The following is a 23,244-nucleotide window of genomic DNA, read 5'->3' as shown; positions in this document are numbered from 1 at the left end:
AGACTGTGAGCCTCATGTGGGACCACCTGATGGCCCTGCCTCTCCCCCAGCGCTTAGCACAGTGCTCTGCACAGGGTAAGCGCTTAACAAATTCCAACATTGTTATTAATAAAATGGGAATGAAGACTGTGAGCCTCACGTGGGACCACCTGATGACCCTGCCTCTCCCCCAGCGCTTAGCACAGTGCTCTGCACAGAGGAAGCGCTTAACAAATTCCAACATTATTATTAATAAAATGGGAATGAAGACTGTGAGCCTCACGTGGGACCACCTGATGACCCTGCCTCTCCCCCAGCGCTTAGCCCAGTGCTCTGCCCAGAGGAAGCGCTTCACCACCACCAACCTTATTATTATGCCTCCCCTGCTCTGAACCTCCCCCCCCCCGCCCGCCCCAGAGAGGGGCCCCGTTGGCGCAGGCGCAGAGAGGAGGCCGGTCCTGCCCTAATTTAGCAGCACTTCCGGCCCCGTGCGCGCGGCCCCCGCAGCCGGGTGACGTGCGCGGCGGGTGACGTCAGTGCGGAGGGGAGCGCGGTGACGTCGCTCTATAAAAGCCCGCCCGCGGGGCCCCATGGAGCCAGAGCGCTGGCGGGCGGCGGGGAGGCCGGGCCGGCCGCGGCGCTCAGCACAGCCTCCGGCGCCCCCCCCCCCCCCGGGCCCTTTTCTCCCTCCCCGGGCCCCTCTCCATCCTCCCCCCCCCCCCTTCAGCCGCTGGGCCTGAGCAGACGACGACGAGGAGGGAAGGAAGGAAAGGGCCACCCCTCCATCCCGCCGGCCGCCCTTCTGCCTCCTTTTTCCACCACCCCCACGACCAGCCGCTTTTTGGTTTTTCTTCGCGGCCTCGCCTCGCTCCTCGCCCTGCCCGGCCTGGGCCTGCCTTGACCAGTCCTTCTCGGCCCAGTCCTGCATTGCCCCGTCCTGCCCAGTCCTGCCCGTTCCTTCCTTGCCCAGTCCTACCTGCCCCTTTCTTGACCAGTCCTACCTGCCCCTTTCTTGACCAGTCCTACCTGCCCCTTCCTTGCCCAGTCCTGCCCGCTCCTTCCTTGCCCAGTCCTGCCTGCTCCTTCCTTGCCCAGTCCTGCCTGCTCCTTCCTTGCCCAGTCCTACCCGCTCCTTCCTTGACCAGTCCTGCCCGCTCCTTCCTTGACCAGTCCTGCCCGCTCCTTCCTTGACCAGTCCTGCCCGCTCCTTCCTTGCCCAGTCCTGCCCGCTCCTTCCTTGCCCAGTCCTACCTGCCCCTTTCTTGCCCAGTCCTGCCCGCTCCTTCCTTGACCAGTCCTGCCTGCTCCTTCCCGGTCCTGCCCCGTCTTGCCCTGCCCCACCTTGCCCTGCCCAGTCGTGCATTGCCCACCCCTTCCCAATCCTGCCCAGTCCTTCTCGGCCCAATCGTGCATTGCCCTGCCCCTCCAAATCCTGCCCTGCCCAGTCCCGAATCGGCCTGCCCTGTGGGGCCCCGCCGGGATGGGCTGCTCCCCGAGCCTGCGGCCCGGCCTGGCACGGCTCCGGCTCTTCTCGTCGGGGGCCTGACTCCCTCCTCGTCCTCGTCGTCCCGGGGACATCATCGGGACGGTCCTCTCCCTCCCATCTCTCCCCCTCGACGGCGTCCGAAGTCTGCCGGTGTGATTCGAACCCGCCACCCGGGGGGGACCTGCTGCTGCTGCAAACCTCAAGCCGGAGGGAGAGAGATGCCCACCGGCCTGTGTGAGCCCGGGTCGGGTCCCCCCATGCGTCCTGGGGGAGTGAGGCCGATGCCCCTCTCCCTTTAAACGCCTCGGGATCTACCGCCGGGGACTCGTCCTTCTCCTTTCTTTCTTGACTCTTGATTTTCGTCGCTCATCTTTCCCCGAAGAGCTGAAATCCCTCCCTCCCAGGAAAGCCGGGAATTGGGGAAGGGGGAATTAGGGGAGACTCCGGCAGGAAGACCAGGATCCTCTTGGGGAAAATTGAAGCCTCGGGGCCACTTCAGCGCTGCAAGTTATCCGTGGGCAAAATGGGGTAAGCATCGAGAAGATGGGTTTTTTTCCCTGCTTTTTTCCCTCTCTGTCTTGGTGAAGGGGACCCCGGAGGCGTCCTGTATCTTGAAAAACGAAAATAATTTCCCCACTCGGAGGGTGAAGGGTAGGTCTGGTTGGGGCATCCTTCGAATACCTTCATTAATAATACTCGATCATCTGCCAATAAACCCCAAATCGATAGGGGCGACCGCCCTTAAGGATGCCCCACCTAATCGATTCGGGGTTTATTCGGAGGTAAGGCCACTTGGGCCCAATTTGGAGGACCGTTCCAGGGCAAGAACACCAGGGAATAAAGTGCAAATAGGATTTTCAGCTCCTTGTGGGCAGGGAAGGTGTCTGTCAAATCGGTCGTCTGGTACGCTCCCAGTCGCTTAGTACAGCGCTCTGCGCGGACTCGACGCTCCTACCGTCGCTGATGAAAATCGAGTCGGTTTCTGCCGTGACTCGATGACCTGCCCCTGGGCTTCCTTCCCCCCGTGCGATCCGATGGCAAAATTAAATCTCACGGTCTATAGCGTGAGCTTTCCCTTCGGTTAGTTTCCATCTGTCCATCCTCTCCCCCACCCCTACACTCTGAAAAAGAAGCTCACCATTTATGTTCACTATGGAAACTAGAGGTGAGAAACTTGACTTCCCAGATCGTAGGCAGGCAGCGACTGCTAAAGAAATGCCATTTGATTCCACGGTGCCAGAGCCGAGCCGATCTCGTCTGTTGTTCTCTCCGTTGCCTTCCGGCGTCGGATCAGGGTAGGCGAGGTGGTTTAATTAAAATAACCCCAAATCTACTGGGATGCGGAGCGGGGGGTGGGAGTTCGCTATAAGCCTTTTTCGCCTGCACTATTAACACCCCCATCCCCTTTCTGTACAAAACCGTCTAACCTCCGGCTGGGGCTACTTCATCCGTAGCTGAGTATTTCAACACTTGCACCTCTGTATTACGATGAAAATTCTGTCACTGTGTGGATAACTAACCATCGGCCTTGACCTGTACGATCCGGGAATGTTCCTGTTGCCTGAGCTCAGTGACCAATTCATTCATTCGTATTTATTGGGCGCTTACTGCGAGGAGAAGTTGAGTCACAGCCCCGAACCTCCCCACCGCCCTCGATCCTTGCCTCTTTTTCTGGATGACTTTGCCTTGGTTTCCTCCCCCGCAGCGGGGCTCGCTTTCTACTTTTATTTTATTTTTTTCTTCGCCAGCGCTCATCCCATTCAGAAGCGATTCCGTTTTTCGCTCCGGGCCCCCTTGTCGTGATAACCATTTTCCAGGTGGGGGAAGGAGGGTCCGACAGACGGGGGTGGGGGGATCTCGGGGCTTGAGGTGTTGGTTTGCCCCAGTGCTGGTGCAGCTGGGTGTTTGTGTGCATGAGGGAGGAAAAGATGGGCACCCGGGACCCCCTGCTCCTGTAATGTCTTATCGGGGCTCTTTGCGGCACCTGGGAATCTTGGCACCTGGGTCCCTGGGTATCTGTCGGTTGGAGGCGTGGAGCCAGAGCTCTGGGCGGCAGGTTTGCAGAGAGAAAGAGGGAGAGAGAGCCACTCTCTGCTGCATGGCACCAGGCTTCCAGCGAAAGCGAGGGGCGGCAGCGCGAGGAACTTTGCAGAGGGGAGAGAGGAAAGGATGGAAGAAGGGAGGAGGCCCTCGTTGTGGACAAGGGAATGTCTGTTGTTTTTTTGATGGCACTCTCCTGACCGCCTAGAACAGTGCTCTGCGCTCAATCAATACAGTCGAATGAATGCAGATTTCCCCCGACGTCCCCCTCCTTCCTGTTTTTGCGACCCCCTCCCCTTCAGGATTTCCGACGGTTCCCCGCCGCAGGCAACCCCCCCCCCAAATTCCTCTTCCCCTCCTCTCTTCGCTCATCCATCCTTCCCCTCTCCCGCCCCCCCCAACCCCATTCTTCTGCAGAAGCTCCCGGCTCTTCCTGCCGCCTCCGAATTGCTACTGTGAGTCTGAAGGGAGAGGGAGGGGGATACACTGCGGCATGTGCCAGGTGGCGTGAGACTGTGCAGAAGCCGGGGGGCCCCCCAGGGTCTCTGGAGCTCTCGGGCCAGGAGGGGGCCGTCTCCAGCACCCCAAACCCACGTCCACATATATATCTCAGTTGCCACCTAAACGTGCCTAGTATTTCCCAGGCTTTACGGAAGGCAAATAAGGCGTTTAACTCTCTGGGCTCCTCCAACAAGCGTATCTTTAACGAAGCTGTCATCCGGACAGCTCATCCGCTCCTCCTGCTACGAACTTCAGCTCCTTTTTAAAACTTCTCACTCCCCAAAAGCCACCGACATCAGTGTGTCTCACCGAAAAGACCGACCCAATCAGGCAGAAGCCCCCCCGCGTACCCTCTACTCTCTCCCACTCTCCTCCCCACCACCCCCATCTAGCCTTTTCTCTCCTCTTTGCTCTCTGACTTCCAATCTGCCCATGACTCTTTCTCTAAAAAAGAAAAAATCACATTGGATTCAAACTACAGCGTCCGGATCCAAGTCTCTGACGATGACCAAGCCTTCTGCCCGATACAGGGACATCGCTCTGGATCTCCCTTGGCATCTTAAACTTGTAGGATGACTACACCGGGCAAGCGGCTTGGCTTAGTGGATAGTGTATGTGCCTGAGAGTCAGAAGGTCTTGACTCTAATCCCGGCTCCACCACTTGTCTACCGGGTTGCCTTGGGCAAGTCACTTGTCTGGGCCTCAGTTACCCCATCTTTAAAATGGGGTTTAAGACTGAACCCCAAGAGGGACAGGGACTCTGTCCAACCCTATTTGCTTGTATCCATCCCAGCACTTAGTATAGTGCTTGGCACATAGTAAATGCTTAACAAATAGCACAATTATTACTACACTTTCATTCAATAGTATTTATTGAGCGCTTACTACGTGCAGAGCACTGCACTAAGCGCTTGGAATGTACAATTGGGCAACAGAGACAATCCCTGCCCAGTGACGGGCTCACAGTTATTCCCCTCCCTCCTGAATCGACCTAGTTCTCCATTTTGCTCCTCACCTGCCTTCAATTTCTAGGTTTTCTTTGATTTCCCCCTTTTTAATATTCCGGACTGCTCTGCTCTGGGGTGGATACGGAGATGATCGGCCGGACAGGGACCCGTGTGGGGCTCGCTGCCAATTCTTTAGTAGTTCGTGGGTCTGCCTGCCCCTGCTTCCAAGTTCCACCACCACCTAGAGTGGGTTGGGGTTTTCTCTTCTGGCTGTGTGCCTCTGCACATATGTGGTTGACCTGTGAGCTGCCAGGAGTTCCAGCTGCTTGGGGGGGAATAGGTGAGATCAATCCTCAATACACAAGTTCTGCAAATGGCCAGTGACGTGTGTGGGCTCCTTGTGTCTCATCTCTGTGCTGTACTTCCCAGTTCCCTCGTACAGTGTACTTCTCCATGGGGGAATTTAATTACTAATGCTTCTACTGTCACTGAGGCACCGGGATTATAGTCATACTTGAGTGCGTAGAATAATAATGATGGTGTTTGTTACGCACTATGTGCCAAGCACTCTTCTAAGTGCAGGATAATTGGGTTGGATACCGTCCCACGTAGGGCCCACAGGCTTTCTCCCCAGTTTAACAGATGAGGGAACCTAGGCGCAGAGAAATGAAGTGACTTGCCCAAGGTCACACAGCGGACAAGAGGTGGAGCTGGGATTAGAACCCAGGTCCTTCTGACTCCCAGACCCATGCTCTCTCCACTGGACCATGTTGATTCTCTTAGAGTGTGCAGAGCACTGTCCAAAGTGCTTAGAGCGCCTTTTCCCTGCCCGGGAGCTTACTCTCAACAGCCTCCTTGCTTAGACTCTCGGCTTCCAGCCTCCCCGTCTTCAGCCCGTCATACGTAAAGAGAAAAGAATCACTTTCCTCGATCTGCGATCTAATCAAGTCAAACATGCCCGTATTCAGGTGTAGCTTCAATTATTTATTTTTGATTCACTCTGATCCTTGTTCATCCTGCCCCCTACTACCGGTAAATATTTTGTATGTCCATCTTCCCTAGGGTGCAGCCTCTTCATGGGTAGAGTATATATTGTTCTGTTGAGCTGCCGTTTATCACTAGTTCTACTCTTCAGAAGCCCCCGGTGACCCCCTTCTCATCACCGGGGCCTCAAAATTCCTGACTGGGGACTTCAGTTTCCTTCCCCGGCTTCCTGCTCTTTCCCTTTCTGCCCTTGTCTTCCACACTCTGTTGCTACCCACCACCCTTTCCAGGTCTTGCCATCCTTGGGCAGCGTGCAGTCTTTTGGCCTTGCCCAGATGCTGCTCGTTACCAACACATAACCGTCACCCCCTCCAGAGTTCTAGCAGAAATTCCTCCTTCCCGAAGTTTATCGCTAACTCCGCTTTCCCGCTTCCCTGTACGGTACTTCAAAGTATACGTAGGTATTTATCCGTTCTCTCGAGTTTCTCTTCCAGTCCGGCGCTGGTATCGTTATCAGTTGTAGCATTCAGGTTTCCCTAAAGTGTGATGGAACAGTTTAAGACCCGATCCCAGTTGAAGATCTGACTCTCGAATGTCGGGGGAGCAACCAAACAGGAAACACAAAGTGACTGCGTAAATGTGAGTTGAACAGAGAAATGCCGAGGGAACGGTTATTGGCGTGATTAGGGGAGCAAGGAGTTAGGATCGCACTTTCTGCCCAATTTCATGTTGTGTATTTGACCAAATCTCTGAGAGCAGGATCCGATCTTGCTTTTTGTGGCTCCCCATGGCCGCGTGATTCGTCTGCCGCCTGAATAAAAGCGCTTGACGGGAGGGCCAGGTATGTGAGAGTCTCTTTAGCCTCATTAGGGTTAGGGTAAATCTTTCCAAGAGGAGCATGCACAGTTCACCCATAAAACAGTAAAGGGCACCATTTTCTCCAGAAAGATTTAAGATTGCCATCTGGTCGGTTCTCTACACCTACCATGGCTGTTCCGTCTCCCCCCAAATCAAGTATGTAACTCGAATTGGTTACTCAACACATGGAGACTCTTGGAATTTGGAAACGCGGGGTGAGTTAGTCTTGGTGTAGCCAAATGGCCGTGTCAAGCCGGTCAGCCTCCTGAGAACAAGTGGCTCTCCAGACCGGAGCTGCCGGGCTGTGAGAACCGCCCACCTCCTCCATTTCAGTCCATCGGTTCGCACTGAGCACCTGCAATGTGCAGAACACTGTATCAAGCGTTTGGAAAAGGAAGATACAACCGAATTGGTTAGATGCAATCCCTGCCCATTATATGGTCTACCGGAAAAGACAGACATTAAAATCATTTTCAGAGAGGGGAAATAGTAGAGTATAAGCCCATGTTTATAAGTTTCGCGGGGCTGGGGCGAGAATCAGAGGGCGCAAAGGAAACACGGCAAATGGACCTTAGGAGGGTGGTCTGCAGTGGGCTTTGGGAGCGTGAGGGGGAGGAGATGCCATTTGCTTCCGAAAGGATCGGAGGATGTTTATCGTGAAGTGGTTTTAGCTTGGGTAAGGCGAGACTTCCTGCTTGCACGTCTGTCATTCTTGACCCCCTTCCCCTCACCCTGCTGCTAATCATTCTGTCGGGGCTCTCCACTTGAAATTTCCACTTCTGTTTAAATGCGTAAACCTTAGGTCAGATGGATGAGTAAAGAGAAAATGGCTATTTTTTTTTTTCTTCTTCCCAAGGGTTGGGGAAGTTCAGGGGATGGAGGATAATTTTCTAGTCGAGTCACTGAAGTGCTTGGAATTGTCCTAGGTAGCTGTTCTTCTGCAGGGCTCTGCAGAAGCTTGAATGAGTTAACCGTGCAGCCTTAAAAAACAAAAACAAAGAAGCAACCCCGCCCCCCCGCAAAACAGGGGAATTACCACTCATTGATAGGATCAGGCTCCTAGTGTAGGGAAATTTGATTTAATCAGGTAATTTTAGTAATATGCTTATATATTTAATATAATCTAATCTGCCAATTTTGCATTCTTTTCCTTTGGCTTATCTGACAGCTCGAATCCCATTCTCTTTTGGTCCGAGGTTTCCGAAAGTAATCAATAGTAAATCATACTTTTGAGTGTCTGAGAAGCACTTCTTGTACTCATTGGCTTGTCCTTTTTATTAGTAAGTTAGTGACTACTTACTGTATATTCTTCAGCCCATCTTGGTTGGTCTTGCCTGTAGTAAAATAAAGGAATTAGAATCTTCAGATAAGTGGCTTTTTAATGGGCAGGGAAGAGGTCTACCAACTTGGTTCTGTTGCATCGATTGTATTTATTGAGCGCTTACTGTTTTCAGAGCACTGTACTAACTGCTTCGGACAAAGCAGCGTGGCTCACTGGAAAGAGCCCGGGCTGGGGAGTCAGAGGTCATGGGTTTGAATCCCGGCTCTGCCACTTGGCAGCTGTGTGACTGTGGGCAAGTCACTTCACTTCTCTGTGCCTCAGTGACCTCATCTGTAAAATGGGGATCAAGACTGTGAGCCTCATGTGGGGCAACGTGATTAGCCCGTATCTACCCCAGCGCTTAGAACAGTGCTCTGTACATATTGAGTGCTTATAGACCAACATTATTATTATTATTATTCTTATAGCAAAGTTGATAAACATGTTCCCTGTCTACAATGAGTACAGTCCATCATACTTTCCCAAGCATTTAGTACTGTGCTGTGCACACAGTTAACACAATACACTAATAAATTGCTTAAACTTAACCCTTTGCAGGCTTCCAATCGTTACTGCTACAAATTAACACTCTTTAGCTCTGAAGTCTTTCCTCAATCCTATCATAGACACTAAGAAGTGCTAGGACAGTTTAACTTTAGATTCTCAAGGTCCACAAGCATACCAGGTAGGATTACCTTTACCCACAATCTGGTTTTGTTGAGAAAAGTGAAATTCTTCATCAAAATTGGGGTAAACAGGTTAAAGCAAGTATTAAGAAGAGCATTCAGAGAGGTAGAGGTCAGAAGTGGTTCAATTCTGTTAAACCCGTAAAGGAATAACCAAGAAATTGTAAGATTTTGAACTAATCTGATAAAGCAGCTCACACTATATTCGTCATTGTCTCTGTTCTCTCTCTTCCTCCCTCCTCCCCCAATATGATGGACCTGGGGTTCTTTGGAGAGTGGAGCAAAACTAGGAGAAAAATGTTTTTCACAAGAAAACTTGGTAGCTTTTTGCAGTAGTTATTTAGCTGATTTGCCCAAAACAAAGATTGAGTCTGCCATATTTTGGGGTTTTGCTCTACTTGGAGAAATGACTTCACAATCTTTTATTTAAAACAGGGCAAACAAAACACTCCCTTGTCCTGTGCTTTTTAAATCTTCGGTACCCGTAATTCCTATTTTCCCGGCTTATTGCAAAATCAATAATGTATGAACAAAATGTAATGCCAAAGCCCCAAACCTGACCCAATTTCTATAAATTCAGAACTTAGTGCATTGTGACTGGGAAAACTGCCATTTGTCATTTGAATACTGAGATGTTAAAACTTAAAAAAAAAAATACAAAAAATCTTATTCTTAGCTCAAGAATGAAAAAAGCAAATTTGGGATCTCATATGTAATTTTTAAAATTGATTTATTGAAAATACCAGTTCAATTAAAAGGGAAACTACTGGTTGAGCACTTAGACGATATGCTTAGAACTGGCAATTGCGGGGGCTCTTAATAATGACCATTTGGGGATTCCGGCCTTGTGTTCAAGCCACTGGATGCCACTAGCCCCATCTCCCATCTTTGCTTTATTGAGGCAACGTTTTAGGGTTTGAACCCACTCCTTCACCTTGCTGCCACCGAGGGAGGTTTCAAGGAAGGCAGTTGAGAAGCAGCATGGCTTAGCGGATAGAACCTGAGAGTCGGAAGGATCTGGGTTCGAATCCAAGCTCCGCCATTTGTCTGCCATGTGACCTTGGGCCAATCACTTCACTTCTGCGCCTGTTTCCTCATCAGTAAAGTGGGGGTTGACTGCGAGTCGTACGTGCGACAGGGACTGTGTCCTGCCTGATTATTTTGTCCCTTCCCTAGCACTTAGAACAGTGCCTGGCACATAATAAACGCTTAACAAATACCAAAAAAAAAAAAAATTAAATGGGATAAGCCTAGGACTTTTGGCATTCCCAGGCAGCTCCAGACAGGAAGCCCAGTCAAGGATGTGACCTTGTGGCAAAACTCCCCCTGCGTCCTTGTCCTTCCTCATCCTTCCATGCAGAAGACCAGTAAGGACAAATGCTCGCTCCCTCCTCCCAAACCTCTCCGGTTCACGTTTGGAAAAACCACTGGGCGGACGGAACTAGTGCAGTTTTTCCACTTTCCCACGTATTTGGCCCCGTTCACGCCCAACAAACCCGAGAGCGTTTCAGCACTGTCTGTCACACGGTGATTGATTGTGATGCAGTTACTACTTCTCGACCAAGGAGGCCAACCAAATCAAAGCAAGTGCAGCTTTTCAGGATTTATGTGAAGTGCGGTACTATGCGGTGATGTAATTTAAGGACAGGTTGGAATGAGCGCAGCCGCCTGAAAGTGAGAAGTTTCTTTCAGAAATTAAACCATTACGGTGAATGAACGATCTACTATATTACTTTGGTGATGGCAGACGGCCTCGTCTGATAAAACTGGGAGTCCGGGACTTGCACGGCGGAGTGCCTGGGCAGATTGTGGCCTTCATTAGATGCGTGGAATGAACAAGATGTCTAGAAAGGTTTTTTCTGAGGGCACTTAAGAACATCTTGCTGGCTTCCAGTAGTGGTTGTTCTCCCCGCCGAGAGAAATGCAGTTTGTGTCTCAGCGTGGCCTATGGAAGGAGCACGGGCCTAAGAGTCAGAGGGTCATGAGTTTTAATTGCAGCGCTGCCTCTTGTCTGCTGTGTGACCTTGGGCAAGTCACTTCTCTGTGCCTCAGTTACCTCATCTGTAAAATGGGGATCAAGACTGCAAACTCCATATGGGACAGGGACTGTGTCCAATTTGATTTGCTCGTATCCCCCTTCTCCCCCCAATGCTTAGTACAGTGCCTGGCACATAGTAAGTGCTTGTTCATTCCAAGCGCTTAGTACAGTGCTCTGCACATAGTAAGTGCTCAATAAATACTATTGAATGAATGAATGAATGAATAAGTGCTTAACAAATACCATCATCGTTATTATTACTGTTGGGAGTGGCAAACATACCCAATTTCAACCCTGCCCATGTTCAGAGCTAGACTTCAGGCATTTGCTGTTCACCCCACCCTCAACCCCACAGCTCTTATGTACCTGTCTATAAATTATTTATTATAAATTGTATATATTGATACCCTTCTCTCCCTCTGTACCCTAGGTCTCTTGTGGGCAGGGAACTCTTGGATTGTCCTCCCTCGGTTGCTTAGAACAGTGCTTTCCACGTGCGAAGCGCTCTATAAATAACATCAGGTAGTGGGAGAAGCAACTAAAAGCAGCTCACCCCAGAGAATGGATTTTGCTTATAATAATGTTGGTATTTGTTCAGCGCTTACTATGTGCAGAGCACTGTTCTAAGCGCTGGGGGAGATACAGGGTAATCAGGTTGTCCCACGTGAGGCTCACAATTAATCCCCATTTTACAGATGAGGGAACTGAGGCACAGAGAAGTGAAGTGACTTGCCCACAGTCACACAGCTGACAAGTGGCAGAGCCGGGAGTCGAATTCATGACCTCTGACTCCGAAGCCCAGGCTTTTTACCACCGAGCCACGCTGCCAGTTGTTTCTCCCATTGTTTGCATTCATTCATTCATTCAATAGTATTTATTGAGCGCTTACTATGTGCAGAGCACTGTACTAAGCGCTTGGAATGTATAAATCGGCAACAATTTTTTTGCATGAGAGAGAGATTCTCTTAACCATCTGTTATCTGTCCCCTGTAAGTAGACATCACCCCCAGTTGGCTGGGGGATCATCTAAATAAATAATTGCGGTATTTGTTAAACGCTTACTATGTGCCAGGCACTGTACTAAGCCCTGGCGCCGATACAAGCAAATTGTCTTGGACACAGTCCCTCTCTCACATGGGGCTCACAGTCTCAGTCCCCATTTTACAGATGAGGGAGCTGGCACAGAGAAGTGAAGAGACTTGCCCTCGATCACACAGCAGACAAGTGGCGGAGCCGGAATTAGAACCCAGGTCCTCCTGACTCCCGGGCCCGGCTCTATCCACTAGGCCTTGCTGCTTCTAGATCCTAAATGGCCAACCTGGAATACAACAAAGCTAAGACTGTGAGTGTGATAAGGAGTAACTTGAGGCAAGCAGTCCATTTTTCCTCTCAGAAATCTTTGTCTGCTGCATCAGCAGTACTCTGCGGAAGAAGTTAGTAGAGTCCCCAAGGGAGCAGACTTCTGTGCTTTGATCAAGAATCCTAAATTCGAAGTGATCTTGATTTTTTTAAAAAAATTTAATTAACTTGCTAAGGGAACTTTAAGTGTAGTGAGGATAAGCGCCCTCCCAAACTGCTCTTTCATCACCTGAAATTAATGCTGCTGCCGTTCCTCGGTACTGGAGCTATCCACGGGTTCGGTCTAGGAAATTCCTGATGTTTCTCCCTATGCCCCTCCCACGCCAAGTCGCTTCTAAATCATTAATGAATTAAAATCCATCCCAGTACTCTCCAAATAATAGTGTCCCGGGGGATGTCTTTGGGTGTTAATCAGTGGTTTTTATTGAGCACTTACTGTAGGTAGAGCACTGTGCTGAGTACTTGGGAGAGTACAAGGAAGCAGAGTTGGTAGACACGTTCTTTGCCCACAGTGAGCTAAGCCAGGATAGTTCAGTTGATCCTTCCCTGGCTACTACCAACTGTAATAGTTTGAATAAGGGGAGGGAACTTTTTATTTATATTTTATATCTGTATTTATCCTCATTTATATTTTATATATAAAACTTTTCACGTGGGCCGTAAGCAGAGCAGGTCCTGTGTAGGCTAGAACTCATAAAAATTGTTTCTTTGATCCATCAAATATTTACTTCCTCTTGGAACATGAGGTAATTTCCCTTTACCTATAAATTCAGAACTCAGCTATAGTTAAACCCAACTATGTTATTCCTGAATTTACTCCACATCTTTGCTATTTTGTTTTTGTTTTTTTCCAATTCCACAACTTCGGCTAATGTGCTGCTTTTAATCCGAGCACTCATCCGAAGAAAGCTGATCCATTCTTCGATCCTCTCCATTACAGCAGCTAAAACCCACCAGCCACCTGCTGGCTCTGGCCCACCTAAACTTTAATGCTCTTGTTCTTTACCTTTATTGCCCTGAGCTGATGACGGCGATAGTGATTTTTGTGATATTTAAGCAGTTACTATGAACCAAGTGCTGGGTTAGATTCCGGGTGATCAGATTGGACACAATCCCTGTCCCCACATGGAGTTCACATTCTTAAGAAGGAGGGAGAACAGGTATCAAATCCCCATTTTACGGGTGAGGGAAGTGTAGGAAGTATAGCAAAGTGACTTGCCTAAGGTCACACTGCAGGCAAGGGGCAGATCTGGGTTTAGAAGCCGGGTCGCCTGCCCCCAAGTCTGTGCTCTTTCCACAGCACCACACTACTTCTCTATAAAAAATTTTATTAAAAATTTCCCCTCTTCTCTATTTCTCTTTCTCTCTTTTTTTTGTCTTTAAGCTCTTACTATGTTCCAGGCACTATACTAAGCCCTGGGGTAGATACTAGAACAGTGTTTGGCACATAGTAAGCGCTTAACAAATACCATTCTTATTATTATTACAAGATAATCAGGCTGGACCCAGTCTATGTCCCACGTGGGGCTCACAATCTTAATCCTTATTTTCTGGATGAGGTAACTGAGGCCCAGAAAAATGAAGTGACTCTCCCAAGGTCCCAAGGCAGACAGGTGGCGGACTCGGGTCTTCTGACGCCCAGGCCCTATCCACTAGGCTACACTGCCTCTCTTTTTTATGGCTTTGAGGAGAGGACCTTGAAGGGGAAGGTGGCTGAATCAAGTAATGGCTTGCAAAGGTGTTCACAACTGTGAGGTTTCAGCAAACTCTAAGCCGCGATGCGTGAAGTTCAGCTGTCCTGCCCGGGGACTGCATTTCTTGAGCACTTGCTGTGCGCAGAGCACTGTACTAAGCGATTGAAAGAGTACAGTGCAACAATAAATAGACACATTCCTTGCCCACAACGAGTTCGCTGTCTGGCGGGGGAGACAGATTTCAGTCCAAATAAATAAATGACAGATATGGAAATAAGTGCTGTGGGGCTGGGAGGGAGGGAAGAGCAAAGGGAGCAAGTCAGGGCGACGCAGAAGGAGGGGGAGAAGAGGAAAGCGGAGGCTTAGTCAGGGAAGGCCTCTTGGAGGAGATGCACCTTCAGTAAGGTTTTAAAGCGGGGGAGAGTGATTGTTGGATTTGAGGAGGGAGGGCATCCAGACCAGGGGCAGGATGTGAGCTAGGGGTTGGCGGTGAGATAGGAGAGCTCGAAGTGAGGAAGGTTAGCACTCTAGAGGAGGGAAGTGTGCGGGCTGGGCTGAAGAGAGTAGTGAGGTGAGGAAGGAGGAGGCTAAGCAATGGAGTGTTTATAGGGGAAGGGAAGCTTCTCGCGAGCTGTCGTGTAGGACGTTCCTCTGGGGTGAGCCCGGCTGGGGCTGCCCGGTCATCAGCTCAAAGCGCTGCCGTTCCCTCGGTCTCACTCCACTAATAGAAGGGCATTCATTCGGTCATATTTATGGAGCCCTTACTGTGTGCAATAAACAGACACGTACCCTGCCCACAACGAGCTTACAATCTAGAGGTGGGGAGACAGACATTAACATAAATGTCTAGAGAGGGCCAGCTGCTGTGGGAAAGATGAACAAACGGAACAGAAGGGAAATTGCTTTCCAGCGTGATGGCCTAGCAAGCCTCTCCTCGGTCTTTTTCTGTGCTGCGTAACTTTGCTGCGAAGAGTGAAAATGGTCCCGGGTGCCAGATGGTTCAGCGGATTTCTAGGATTCTTTGGAATCTGTTCTTAATGCTGGGGCGAGAGGAAGGGTCCGTGGATTTTAGCTTTCTCAAGGCCCCTAGCGTTAATTATTGTGAAGATTGTAAGATCCTTGTAGGCAGGGAATGGTTCTCCCAGCTCTGTTCTCTACTCTGTCGAGAAGCAGTGTGGCCAAGTGGATAGAGCATGGGCCTGAGAGTCAGAAGGTCCTGGGTTTTAGTCCTGTTTGCTGTGTGACCTTAAGGTCATTTAAATTCTCTGGGCTTAGTTACCTCATCTGTAAAATGGGGATTAAAACTCTGAGCCCCATGTGGGACATGGACTGTGACCAAGCTGATCTGTTTGTAACCACCCCAGCGCTTAACACAGTGCCTGGCATGTTAGTAAAACAGTTAAATACTACTGTTGTTATTATTATTATTATTATTATTGTTATTATTACTCTCCCAAGAGTTGGGTATAGGGCTCTGCCCACAATAAGCACTCAAAATATTCCCCTGATTGTTTAAAATTCATGGGCTTAATCTGATTACATTCAAAATTAAAGAGCTTTTGTATCTAAAGGAAGAGGGAGATGGAGACAAAATTATGAACTCTGTGGGCAGGGGGCATGTCTACCAATTCTGTTTATTGTGCTTTCCTGAACACTTCAGTGTTCTGAACATAGTAAGTGCCCAATAAATATGATCGATTTAAAGGATGGAATCCTACTTGCTCCTCTTCAGTGAAAATTTCCTTTGCAAGAGGGATGAATGCCCTCGCTGATATCTGTCAATAATTAGCAGCTGCTGCTCTATCCAGGAGGCAAATGATGAATTTTCAGGATTATAGCTGCACTCCCTTGCCCAGTTGCTGCTTGTGCTTTAGGAGTTGAATTGTGCAGGTGCAGTTCAGCCCTGTCAATCCATAAAGTGAAAATGGGGTGGCCTGGTGACTCCTCACATGCCTGTACCCCTCCCTCCAACATGACTTAATGGCAAGAGCCCGGGTTTAGGAGTCAGAGGACCCGGGTTCTAATCCCAGCTCCGTCAGGTACCTGCTATGTGACCTTAGGCAAATCACTTCACTTCTCTGTGCTTCAATTCCGTCCTCTGCAAGATGGGGATTTAATCCCTGTTCTTCCCTGCTTAGCCCCAAGTGGGACCTGATAATCTCATAAGTAGCACAGTGCTCAGCACATAGCACTTAACAAATACCACGATTATTATTATTGCTGTTATTCTTCCCCTGTGGACCCTGACTGACTTATAGCAGCTCTAAGTGGTTTGGAATGTGACATAATATCCTCTACCGGTAAGGCTGATGGGAGCAGGAATGTTGACCTGGGATTCACCAGTAGCTGGGGTGTTTTGGTATGGTAAGTGTTCGAGAAAGCTAGTTTTGTATGATAACTTCAAATCTCACAGGCAATACGTCTTCAGGGAAGCAGTGTGGTCTAGTGAAAAGAGCAGAGGCCTGCTTCTCATCCTGGCTCCGCTACTTGTCTGGGAAGTGGGAAGCAGCGTGGCTCAGTGGAAGGAGCCTGGGCTTCGGAGTCAGAGGTCATGAGTTCGTCTGCCACTTGTCAGCTACGTGACTGTGGGCAAGTCACTTCACTTCTCTGTGCCTCAGTCACCTCATCTGTAAAATGGGGATTAACTGTGATTACCTGATTACCCTGTATCTCCCCCAGCGCTTAGAACAGTGCTCTGCACATAGTAAGCGCTTAACAAATACCAACATTTTTATTATTATTATTGTCTGCTGTCTATCCTGGGGCAAGTCACCTAACCTCTCTGTGCCTCAATTACCTATCTGCAAAATGGAGGTTTAATGCCTCTTCTTCCTCCTACTTACTGTCCCATGTGGGACCTGTTTATCGCGGGTTTACCCTAGCGTTTAGTACAGTGCGTGGCACATGGTCAATGCTTATCACATTATTATTATGATTCTTGTTTTCCGTATCCTGGAAGACCAAGCTGGAGGGTACCTGAGAACCAAGAGCAGAATCTTCTGTAAGATTCTCCTTCATCAAAAATCAAGTCTAACAAGATTGTTGGATGATTGATTGTAACTATTTCACGTATGGCCTCAGGGTAATGAGTTTCCGAAGAGTCTTGGCAGCAGGTAATCAAGATAAAGATCCGCCCTTTCCTCTCCATCCAAACCGCTACAGCGTTAATACAATCACTCATCCTATCCCGACTGGGTTACTGCATCAGCATCCTTTCTGATCTCCCAACCTCCTGTCTCTTCCCCACTTCAGTCTAGACTTCACTCTGCCGCCAGGATTATCTTTCTCCAGAAACGTTCTGGGCACGTCACCCCCGTCCTCAAAAAATCTCCAGTAGTTGCCTCTCAACGTCCGTATCAAGCAAAAACTCCTCACTCGTGACTTCAGAGCTCTCCATCCCCTTGCCCCCTCCTACTTTGACCTCCCTTCTCTCCTTTTACATCCCGGCTGGCACACTCCGCTCCTCTGGTGCTTTGCTCTAACTCCCCACCCCACAGCACTTGTGTGTGTACATATACATATCTATAATTCTATTTATATTAATGCCTGTTTACTTGTTTTGATGAGCATCTATAGCTATAATTCTATTTATTTACATTGATGCCTATTGACTTTGTTTTATTGACTTGCCTCCACCGCTTCTAGACTGTGAGCCCGTTGTGGGCAGGGATTGTCTCTCTCTATTGCTGAATTGCACTTTCCAAGTGCTTGGAAAAGTGTTCTGCACATAGTAAGCGCTCGATAAATACGATCGAATGAATGAAGATGGGGCAGAGCTTGCTGGCCCTTTGATTAACCCCTAAAGCCGAGTTAGAGAATCAGGTTGGATATGAGCAACCTGCATTGCATGTAAACTGAACACTTCCACTAAGGCAGAAATAGGGATGGGAAGGTGGTTGTTTTAATGTAGTCTCAACAAACTTCTTTTAATGCAGTTTGTGAAAATGTCTATTAACCCATAATTTGGTTTTGGCTCAAGGCACCCTTCCAAGAGGGTCCCCCAGTTCCTCTAAAACATAATTCTTCCTTTGATTTTCCTAGTCGTAATCCACAAATTGATGTGTTTTGTAAAGAACTGCTCTTTTGGGCTGACTTGAAGACCAAGAACTGCCCAGAGGTTGGTCGGTTCATCTCGGATGCCATCACCGATTAACTTCTAATCTCTCCTGCTAATATCCTCCTACTGCGTAGCCAGCACTTCTGCACTTCCTAAGCACTTACTCTCCCAAGTGCTTAGTACAGTCCCCTGCACACAGTAAGCGCACAAATCCCATTGATATTAATCTGTCAGTGGTATTTTTTGAGCACCTTATGTGTGCAGGGGACTTTAACTGCTTGAGAAAATACAAGAAAGTCAACATGATTTCAGCCCTCAGAGCACTTGCAACCTAATGGGGAGAGACAATCAAAACAACTTTAGTTAGCAAGAACCTCCAGTGGTAATTTTGCACATTATCTTCCCTACTCTGACACAACCTTGTCATCAGTGGTATTTATTGAGCACTTATTTTGTGCAGAGCACTGTACTCAGTGCTTGGGATAGTAGAGTACAACAGAATCGGGAGATCCTTTTCCTGCCCACAATGAGCTCAACGTTTAGAGGGGGAGACGGACGTAGACTGTGAGCCCGTCATTGGGCAGGGATTGTCTCTATCTGTTGCCGAATTGTCCATTCCAAGCGCTTAGTACATGCTCTGCACATAGTAAGTGCTCAATAAATGCTATTGAATGAATGAATAATATAAGTAACTAATGCTATATAATTTAAAGGTAAGTATATGAGAAGCCGCATGGCTGGTGGAAAAAGCCCAGGCCTGGCAGGCAGAGGTCTTGGATTCTAATTCTGACTCAATCCCATACCTACTGTGTGGCCTTGGGCAAGTCACTTCACTTCTCTAATCTGTGCCTCAATTACCTTATCTGTAAAATAAAGATTAAATCCTCTTCCCTCCTACTCAAACTCTGAGCCCCGGGTGGGACAGGGACTATGTCCAAGCTGATGAACTTGGATCTACCCTAGAGTTTAGAACAGTGTTTGGCACATAGTGAGTGATTAACAAGTACCATTTTATAAAAGAGCAGCCATGGGGTTGAGGTGGGGCAAATATAAAATACCCAAACGTCACAGATCGAGATATATAGGCTCATTTGCGTGTCCTCTCTTCTTGCTAACTAAAGTTGTTTTGAGTGTCTCTCCCCATTAGCTTGCAAATGCTTTGAGAGCTGAAATCATGTTGACTTTCTTGTATTTCCTCAAGCAGTCAAAGTCCTCTGCACACATAAGGTGCTCAAAAAATACCATAGACAGATTAATATCAGTCAATGGGATTTGTGCGCTTACTGTGTGCAGGGGACTGTACTAAGCACCTGGGAGAATGCAATAAAAGAATTGTTAGACACTGCTGTGCCCACAATGAGCTTACAGTCTAGAGATGGAGATAGACAGACATTAATATAAATAAATTATGGAAATATACATAAATGCAGTGGGGCTCAGGGAGGGGTGACTAAAGGATGCAAATCCAAGTACCAGGGTGACCCAATCAAAATAATCTAATAACTTTCCTTTTTCAGAGGCCAATAGTTCAGTTAGAACATTTTTTAAGCCTGTTAATTTTCTTTCTCTTCCCTCTTATTGCACACTTTTTGGTAATTTTACTTCTTGTTAGCCTCTCCACTGATAGTTGGGTAGGGAGGAAAAATGAAATATAAATCAGTCAATTTTGATGCAACTTGAGAAGCTGCAGTTTAAAAAAAATAGTCTGGGGCAGGATGTTGAAACTAATGGTTTAAAGGAGGCTTTTGAAATCCATTGATCATCTAAATAGCCATGCTATCCTTCTTTCCCATTACTAGGACAATTATTCGCAAATAAGCTGATTTTTTTTTTCCTTTGGCCTTGAATCGCCAGATGCAATCTCATTATGTCATTGAGTAATTTTCCAAAGTCAATTGTTGAAAGACAAGTGAAAATAGAATAATTCCGAGTTGGCTGTTCTGAAGAACAAATTTCCCATTTCTCACAAAGCGGCAGCCCTCCTTAGGAGGGGAAATGCAGACCACAATCGGGTAATGTTTTAGAAACCCTGCTGCTGTTCTGGGGAAAAGAGCATGGCTCTGGGAAATGGGAGGGCATGAGAGGGGAAGACCTCTTGAGGAAGAAATCGCTCAGGGTAATCCGTGAAGCGGACGGGCTCGGTAGGAATTCTTGGAAAGTCTCTAGCTTTCATGGGCAGCAAAGACCCTGGTTACCAAGGCAACCGAGAAGCAGCATGGCCTAGTGGAAAGAGCTCGTGTCCGGCAGTCAGAAGGACCTGGCTCCTAATCCCGAGCCAAGGATTAGCTGCTGTGTGACCTTGGGCCAGTCATTTCATTTCTCTGGGCCTCAGCACTCCGGTAAAATGGGGATTGAGACTGTGAGCCTCATGTGAGACAGGGACTGTCGCCCACCTGATTAGCTTGTGCCTACCCCAGTGCTCAAAACAGTGCCTGGCACATAGTAAGTGCTTAACAAATGTCATAAAAAGAAAACCCAAAAAAAAAATAATTGCCCGTATAGCTTTGGCAATATCCTGCGGTCACTTTGGGCCCGGCTTGTGCCACGGGCTGGCTCGCTTGCGGGGGGGACAGTAACTTTGCACAAGTCAACTTGCACAAGTCACTGTCATCGATTCTCTCGCACTGGTTCTGGGCCCCAAGTTCTCAGAACATTAAACTCCATTGATTGTTTTAAAAATTGCATTTCCACCGTGAATAGCCGACATTTGGAATCTAGCTGGTCTGTTCAGTCTTATTCTCTGAGACACTGGAGAAACCAAGACAGCACCCCAGTTTAAACCTCGCTTGAACAAAAACCTTAGTACCTTCGAGTGTCACTGCTCGAGTGTAGCCCAAATCATCTATTTTTATTAGTGGCTTTACCTGAGTCAATAGAGGAGATGATGAAGTGTCCTAAAAGCCTTTGAAACAGATGGTTATTTCATACTCCTTACAAAACATCTTCTAGGAAAGAATAAAATCCAATAAAGAATAACACTTTCTATGCTGGTAGGCAGGCTGCGGGTGCAGTTAATGTATCAGAGGACTTTTAGAGTTATGTGAATCTCAGCAGTGAATCTCTCCTTTGGCGCTTGGTGTTATTATTGCTATTATCATTGTGGTATTTAAGTGCTTACTGTGTCAAGTCCTCTTCTAAGTACTGGGGTAGATAGTCATTAATCAGTTCTGACAGAGTCCCCGTCCCTCATGGGGCTCCCAGCCTAAATAATCTTCAGAAGGAGGTAAATGACCAAAGAAATGATTACTCTTTTTGGATTGTATCCAGAGCCTAAAAATAGCCGGGGAGGCCCCGGGGCGTCCTGAAAATAGGAAATTGGGGAGGGGACGGTATGCCTTGACCATTTCTTCTCCTCATACAGGGAAGGCATAGTGTGATGCCATGCTTGGCCAGAAGGTCTGCATCGGTGCTGGCTTCTTGAGGAGCCCGCTTGATTGGCTTTGTTCACACTCTGCCTTTGAAAAAGATTGCAAGGTCCTTTTTGGGGAGTCGCAGCTGAAACTCTCAAGGATCAACTTGCTGATGTTGGCTGCTCTTTCTGCTACCAGGACAGTGTGTATAATAATGCTGAGTGCAAGAGAGAGGCCCTCTGAGCTGTTAAACTAGCTTCCTAGTTGTCTCTAATAGACTTTGCTTGTTAGAAATGGTAAAAGGCTAATATTATAAGCACTAAAAAGGTAAAGCTACTTCATCCCCATCTCTATAAAGAAGAGTGTATGTACGCTATTGCTAGATGATACCTCCTTATTCCTAGGGGAAATAGTCAAATTTGTCATACAGGAATAGTGAAAACTATTATTCATTAACGAATGAAAACTTGGAACGACCACTGAGCATGACGGTCGACTCTGCTTTTCCCTTTCTGTGAGACAAATTTCCTTGTAAGTTGAAATAATGTGGTGGTCCCTGTTGGAGTGATTCATAAGGCTAGAAGGGATTAGGAGCAATATAAAGGGTGCACATGAAATCAGACTTGATGGCAGATGATTCTCCTGGAAAGGGAAAAATTTAGGAAACAGTCTACATGTTTTGATTTTTACATTAGTGGATCTTTTACTTTATTTCCCATCCTGATTTGCTTTCCATGTGGTAACTTTCATCTGTTAGCTGATCTTTCCCATTACCCAGGAAAGGCACAATCGAGGGCTACTGGTCTTCTGAATTTTGCTCCCCACCTCCCCCCTCAGCAAAAAACCTTAACATTTTTCATATATTAATAACAGTTGTGTTGTCTAAGTGCTTACTATGGGCCAAGCACTGTACTGAGCACTGGGATATATGTAAGCTAATCGGGTCCCGTATGGAGTTCACAGTCTAAATCGGAGGGAGAACCAGTATTGAATCCTTATTTTGCAGATGAGGGAACTGAGGCACGGAGAAGCTAAGTGACTTGCCCAAGGTCACACCGCAGATGAGTGGCGGAGTTGGGATTAGAACCCAGGCCCTCTGACTCCCGAGCCCGTGCTCTTTCCACTAGGCCATGCTGCTTCCCTACAGCAACATACGGTGGCTAAAATCTAGCCTCGCTATGCTAATAAAGTTGTCAATGATAAAAATCGCTTTCGGAAAGAAAAGTAAATACCAGAATATTGATTGTATTTGAACTTACAATTAAACCTTTCCCTAGGGGCCAGTCCTTGTTTTTGATTTTGCAGATGAGCAATTTGCTTTGCATTAATATTTGGTGAGCACTTCTTTTTGTTTAAAATGAGTGATTAGCCAGTAGACGGGGAAACTGTGGTTTCTGAGACAGCGGGCGGATCTTTTGAAAGCCTGTGGTAAAACCACTGTACCCCTGTTAATGCTTTTAATTGGTTCCATGAAAATAGTGTTGAGCACTAAGCCAAATGTAGAGTCCCAGAGGAAACAACCTAAAGTTATATTATTGCATTCCCAAGATCCCCAAAATTGGCCAAAGCAGCATAAAAATATAAAGCTGTGATTAGAAAACACAAGTAAAGTTATACGATCAAACAGCGGCGTAAATATGTACTAATAGTGAAACATTTTGAATTGGTGGTTTGTGTACATATATAAATACAGTATGTACTGTGTTTATTATCATAATTGCCTCTAGTGCATAATATTCCCACCCTGATTTTTGAGGAAATACAGGGGTTTTTTTGTCCATCTCATCTGCCCCATGTGGGACATGGACTCTGTCCAACCTGATTATTTTGTACCTACCCCAGCGCTTAGTACGGTAACCTGGCACATAGTAAGCGCTTACCAAATGCCATTCAAAAAAAAAAGAAACGGGGGTCAGATTTTAAAAGTACAGTTTGGCAGGGAAT

General features: G+C 47.7%; 1 protein-coding gene across 2 annotated transcripts in view; it reads left to right on the top strand.

Moving 5' to 3' along the window:
* The first annotated feature begins 702 nt into the window (after positions 1-702).
* The window catches only part of HOMER1 (homer scaffold protein 1), an 89,508-nt gene continuing 66,966 nt past the window's right edge, over positions 703-23,244 (top strand). For both annotated transcript variants that reach the window (XM_029061866.1, XM_029061865.1), the window contains exon 1: positions 703-1,993. In XM_029061866.1, the coding sequence (XP_028917699.1) occupies positions 1,989-1,993 (5 nt within the window). In that variant the 5' untranslated portion in view covers positions 703-1,988. The remainder of the gene's footprint in view (positions 1,994-23,244) is intronic.

Source organism: Ornithorhynchus anatinus, chromosome 1, assembly GCF_004115215.2.
Source record: "Ornithorhynchus anatinus isolate Pmale09 chromosome 1, mOrnAna1.pri.v4, whole genome shotgun sequence".
In the NCBI taxonomy this organism is placed as follows: domain Eukaryota; kingdom Metazoa; phylum Chordata; class Mammalia; order Monotremata; family Ornithorhynchidae; genus Ornithorhynchus; species Ornithorhynchus anatinus.
This window is presented reverse-complemented; position numbering and strand designations above follow the sequence as displayed.